The sequence below is a fragment of the Gopherus flavomarginatus genome, chromosome 23, assembly GCF_025201925.1.
Source record: "Gopherus flavomarginatus isolate rGopFla2 chromosome 23, rGopFla2.mat.asm, whole genome shotgun sequence".
NCBI lineage: Eukaryota > Metazoa > Chordata > Testudines > Testudinidae > Gopherus > Gopherus flavomarginatus.
This window is the reverse complement of record NC_066639.1, coordinates 16,572,216-16,578,215: the sequence shown is the minus strand read 5'-3', so window position 1 is coordinate 16,578,215 and position 6,000 is coordinate 16,572,216. Positions and strand designations below refer to the sequence as shown.

The 6,000-nt window shown below is 47.2% G+C and overlaps 1 protein-coding gene across 3 annotated transcripts in view; it reads left to right on the top strand.

The window, feature by feature from the left end:
• The window catches only part of ZCWPW1 (zinc finger CW-type and PWWP domain containing 1), a 28,910-nt gene continuing 22,910 nt past the window's right edge, over nt 1–6,000 (top strand). For all 3 annotated transcript variants that reach the window (XM_050933289.1, XM_050933288.1, XM_050933290.1), the window contains exons 1-3: nt 1–112; nt 3,350–3,666; nt 5,119–5,197. In XM_050933289.1, the coding sequence (XP_050789246.1) occupies nt 3,364–3,666; nt 5,119–5,197 (382 nt within the window). In that variant the 5' untranslated portion in view covers nt 1–112; nt 3,350–3,363. The remainder of the gene's footprint in view (nt 113–3,349; nt 3,667–5,118; nt 5,198–6,000) is intronic.

The window sequence follows — 6,000 nt, the reverse complement described above, 5'->3', positions numbered from 1 at the left end:
CGCCGCGGAGACCCAGCAGCGGCCGGGCGGAGAGGTTGCGCGTGCGCACTGGCGTCTCCCCCGCACCGAGGGGCCGTTAGGCGCGCGTGAGGCTCGAGGGCGCTTTGAGGAGGTGCGCGCGCGCGCGCGCGGTGGCGGGGGGGAGGGGCAGGGAGCGCGCGGCGGCGGGAGGAAGGAAAAAAGGCGCCAAAGCTGGCCCCAGCTGTTGAGGCTGATAGAGAGGCCCTAGCTTGGGTCAAACACGCCCCATTTCGGTACCCATTGCCTCCTCACACCCGGTTTACCTCATGAAAAGGCTCGGTTGCCCCTCCCCTTGCATGGCCTGCCTTCCTGTGTCAATACGGCACCAGGGACCTACGCCAACATGGTGTCGCCCTAGGGCCAATAAACCAAGAGAACCGTGTCTGTTACCTCACGAAAAGTTGGCCTGGTCGCCCCTGGTTTGGCCATACCTCTCGTGTCACTATGGCGCCAGGGACCTACGCCAACATGGTGTCGCCCTAGGGCCAATAAACCAAGAGAACCGTGTCTGTTACCTCATGAAAAGCGGTCCCGGTCGCCCCTGGTTTGGCCATACCTCTCGTGTCAATATAGCACCAGGGACCTACGCCAACATGGTGTCGCCCTAGGGCCAATAAACCAAGAGAACCGTGTCTGTTACCTCACGAAAAGCGGTCCCGGTCGCCCCTGCTTTGGCCATACCTCTCGTGTCAATATAGCACCAGGGACCTACGCCAACATGGTGTCGCCCTAGGGCCAATAAACCAAGAGAACCGTGTCTGTTACCTCACGAAAAGTTGGCCTGGTCGCCCCTGGTTTGGCCATACCTCTCGTGTCAATATGGCGCCAGGGACCTACGCCAACATGGTGTCGCCCTAGGGCCAATAAACCAAGAGAACCGTGTCTGTTACCTCACGAAAAGTTGGCCTGGTCGCCCCTGGTTTGGCCACACCTCTTGTGTCAATATGGCGCCAGGGACCTACGCCAACATGGTGTCGCCCTAGGGCCAATAAACCAAGAGAACCGTGTCTGTTACCTCACGAAAAGCGGTCCCAGTCGCCCCTGGCTTGGCAATACTTCTCGTGTCAATATGACACCAGGGACCCACGCCAACATGGTGTTGCGGGATGGCCAGTTAACCAAGAGAACCATGTCTGTTTTACCTCACGAAAAGTTGGCTTGGTCGCCCCGGCTTGGAGATGGCTCCTGTGTCAATATTGCACTAGGGACCCACGCCAACACGGTGTTGCGGGATGGCCAATTAACCAAGAGAACCATGTCTGTTTTACCTAACGAAAAGTTGGCCTGGTTGCCCCCGGCTTGGAGATGGCTCCTGTGTCAATATTGCACTAGGGCCCAACGCCATCATGGCGCTGTGGGATGGCCAGTTAACCAAGAGAACCATGTCTGTTCTACCTCACTAAAAGTTGGCCTGGTCGCCCCCGGCTTGACAATGCCTCCTGTGTCAGTATTGCGCCCCTGCACACAAAATGGGCCAATGTAATCTCACCGGAAGACCAAAAAAACCTTTATAATCATGTCTGTTTTACCCCATAAAAGTGTCAAAAGGGGGCCCATGCTTGGTGTTGCTTCCTCTGCTAATGTGGTGCCCGGATGCTCCTGTGCTTAAAAAGTGCCAACATGTAGACACTGGACGGCCACAAAACCTAAATGCCCATGTCTATTTTACCTCACGAAAGGTGTTGATATAGGGCCTGGTTGCCTCCCTTGCCTGTTGTATCAATATGGCACCCAGCCCCACACCAAAACCACACCAATATCATGTCACCCCCCAAAGAGAGCAAACCCCCAAATGACCACCTCTCTTCTCTTATGAAAGGTGTCTCCACGGGGCCATGGCATTGCCTCTTGCGTCAGTATGATGCCCTATTCTCTACCATGGCTGCATCAAAAATGGGCCTATTTGCCTCCCCCATCCTGGCCAGAAAAGTGCCAAGATGGTAATGCCAATGGGGCAAAAAGTCTAAAAAATCACATCTGTTTTACCTCATAAAAGGTGCCAGTGTGGACCTTGGCCGCCCATGGTTGCCCAAAATACTCAGAACTCCCTAGTTGTTGTCTCATGGGAGATTTGTGCTTAGGAGGAGAGAAAATGATGCTAGATAGATAGATAGATATGGCACCCCTATTCCTATTAGGGTGTTTAGTGGAAATAGAGTTGAACATGGGCATGGTTTTCACCCTGTTTTGCACAATGCAACAGCCACGGGATGCCCTGTTGATCCCACCTTTCTGCACATCCGGGCCCAATTCTGCTTTTCCTCACACTGGTGTACATCTGGAGTCACTCCACTAGAATCAACCGAGGTATACTGGTGTAAAGCAGAGGCCCAGTGTGAGGGGAGAATTGGGCCTAGCAGGCCGTATTAACACCCATATCAAACTGAGGATCCGGCCTACAGGGTTTGGCAACTGTTCCATAAGAGGCATGTAAACATTTCATCCTCACGACATTCCTGAGTGCTAGAGATTGTTAAACATTTATCTCGCTCGCTATCAATCAGGGCAAACTTTGTGCCAATGTCAGTAGCCCATGCCTCCCCACCCAAGTATAAAAACATGTCTTTAATTCACATTAACTTCACCGAGGTGTAAGCACGTCTTAAGTGTTTTGCTGAATTACGGCCTTAGATTATGAGCTCTTTGGAACAGACGCCATCTTTTTGTTACGTGTGTACAGCTAACACAATGAAAAGAACGCACAGCAGTGTACTCCTGTGTAAGTCCAAAGTAATTCCAGTAAGTTGACTACACCTCTTTCTATTTACACAGACATAAGTGTAATAACAGTAGCAATAAATACATTTGGAGGGCAGAGGTCTTTGGACCAGGTGGACTTTGGATTCTAGCAACCATTTGGATTCTAGCTCTTGAGCTTCTCATTTATACAAAGTTTCTAGAATTATAAAGAGACCTGATTCAGAGATTCAGGCCCATTGGCTTTAATTAACATATAATCATTTATTCACTTGGCCACTTTGTGCCACCAGCAAACTGGGAAGCAGTTACGTGATGGGAAAGAAAAGAAGGCATTTCTCACACAAAACCTGCTTCAATTTAGAAATCAATTCAGTTAATAGATTGATAGATATTAAGTCCAGAAAAGATCATTTTTCATGTAAAGACCACAAGCAATAGAGGAGGTAGTTAAATGGGTGAATGCTTGTCTGGATGCAACCTAAATCTATATGGCCCTTTTAAATCAATTTAAGATTCTGCACTCAAGGGATGGACAAATAGGTGTAACTTTTATATGTCCACAAGATCAGAACTTCAGCGTCAAGTGGTGGGGGTGCTGCATGGTGTTTCTTTCTTGTTTTAATTTTAGCACTTGGGAAGGCGATGAAGAAAACGTTTGCCCCTCCGCTTGCAAAATCCCATGTCCTTTCTTCGAGGAAAGGCCCTGAGCATCATGGGAAGAAGGAGGATGCGAGGGCAAAAGAGGCCATTACCCACCCTCTGAGCCAAGGGATGAGCTACTCGTCCGAAACAAAACTGAAAGAGGACCATCCAAACACCGAGGTGAAGCGGTGGAAGAAATCTAGGGTAGCAAAGGAAGAGGATACGGGCCACGTGAAAGGTCCAGGAACACCTCAAGATGTAGAAAAGAGACCCAAAAGGAACTTAACCAAAGCGTCAGCTAAGGTGATTTAACGTCAGAATCTCATAACATGAATAAAAATTTCCTTTCATTAGTTCCTATATAGTTGCATCTCTGAAAACTGGCATATAAAATCTCCCTACACACTCTGTGTGTTAAGCATTAGATGGATATGCTTAGCTATTTAAAAAAATTATTTGCAATATATTTGAATCCCATCCTATCAACAAACGATTGCCCCTTGAGCCCAAGCACTACCCTGTATTTGGGGCTTCCCAGGGTTGTTTGCATTAGGATGAGAAATCAATGCTATGAGACGGGGATGTTTGTTTCATAATCTGCTGTTACCCCATTTTGACCCGAATGGTTAGCCAATTTTCAGTATCTATTGGTTTGCTTCCATTAGGAGGAGCAAGTGATGATGGAGGTGGGTTTTTTTTTTTAATGATGCAATCCTGTTTATTTACCAAGAACGTACAAAGTCCTGTATCCACCTATTTTCTCACAGTTTCAAGCCTCTTTTCAACCAGTACTCTGCCTCAAAAGCTTCCGCTCCCTTGGCTTTTTCCCAGAGTTATGCTTCTGGTGCTTTTTCTGCTCTCTCCTTGCCTTCGCTCGCAGTTCTCTTGTGTTCGCTCTCACACACACATCTTCCCCTGCTTAATCAATTAAGATGGGCTGTTATTAGCAGGAGAAAAAAAACTTTTTGTAGTGATAATCAGGATGGCCCGTTTCAAACAGTTGACAAGACAGTGTGAGTAACAGTAGGGGGAAATATTAGCATGTGGAAATAGTTTTTACTTTGTGTAATGACCCTTCCACTACCAGTCTTTATTTAAGTCTAATTTAATGGTGTCCAGTTTGCAAATTAATTCCAATTTCTTAGTTTCTCATTGGAGTCTGTTTTTGAAGTTATTTCTGTTGGAGAATTGCGACTTTTAGGTCTGTAATTGAGCGACCAGGGAGGCTGAAGTATTCTCTGACTTGTTTTTGAATGTTATAATTCATTTTGACAACCGTAACATGCTGAGCGTTTTACGTCTGTGCGGGTACCTAGTCTCACAGTCGGGGTCCACCCTCAGACAAACAACCTACCTGGCAAGGGGTGCTATGAGAATTGAAGCATGCAAAGTGCTTCCGGTAGGAAAAGTACTAAGTCGGCGCGTTAAAATATTAATAATGTTATTTCCCAGGATTTGGAGTGTGTCTCTGACAGCGCCGTTAATGATAACGTCCCGGCTTGAGACTGAAAGTAAATATTAGCAAAGGATGGTGTTATGTAGCCCTAAAAGCAATCTCAGAAGCCCCCACATCATGGAAACTTCTCAGAGGGCGGGGGTGTCCAGGAGCTTAATCCCGAACAGAAGCCCCGTGTAGCAGCTCTGAATATGCTAAATTAAAAGAACACTTATTGGATCTCTGTTAGAGTTAAGTCCAGCTGTTATGGGTGATGCCATTTGCCACTCACTCTGCCCTGCCTGTGCCTCTGTTTCTAGGAGATGTGTCACCTCACTGACTTGCAGTTTGAGGAAATTGTCCAGAGTGTGCTGCAGAAGTCCTTGCAAGAGTGCATGGGTAAGTCTTCAGGGCCTCTTGAGCAACTCCAGCTCATCACGGGAAACCTCAAATGAGAACAGCTAAATTGGTACCCCGTGAAGTATTTATTTGGAAGAGCCAGACATTTTGTAGATATGAATTGTTTCCTGTCTCTTTTAACGGGCTAAAATATGTCCTCAGCGTGCCTGAAAGCTAGAATTTTAGCTTCTTCAGCGGTTTAAAAACATCATGAGTTCTGATCGTGAGCTGAAATAAATTGACATCACTTCTTTGATGGCGCTAGGCTTATTTATACCAGCTGAGAATCTGGCCTGGGGCCCAGTTAAGACAATCTTGTTCCCTTGGCATGTCAAAACAAAGGCCACTGTGCCCGAATCACCATGCCATGGCTTTTGTCTTGGGCTCTCAACCTGCTGGGGGCATCTCGGCCTGCCAAAGCACATAAAGTTTCACGCAAATTAAGAGGACCCTTCCCTGATTTTATGTTGACTCTGAGAAATCATTTCCGTCAGAAACAAGGCATCATGAAATTGAGGTTATAGAAAGAATTGTCCCCATCCCACAGCATGTTAAGTTTCCTGCTTAAATATTTTGTGGGTGTGGTTTTGATTTTAGGTCTGCCTTGTGCCTCTGGAGGTGTAAAGAAGTACACACCCCTGTATTGCAGGCCAACTTTGAGTGATGCCAGTCCTGATCTGTGCTAGTAAACATCGCTGGTTATCACCAGTGCATAACTTTCCTAGTTTAGACTTGGCCCAACTTTCTACAGGAGAATCACTTGGCAGGAATTCACAGCTTGTGTTAGGCGCAAGATCAGACTG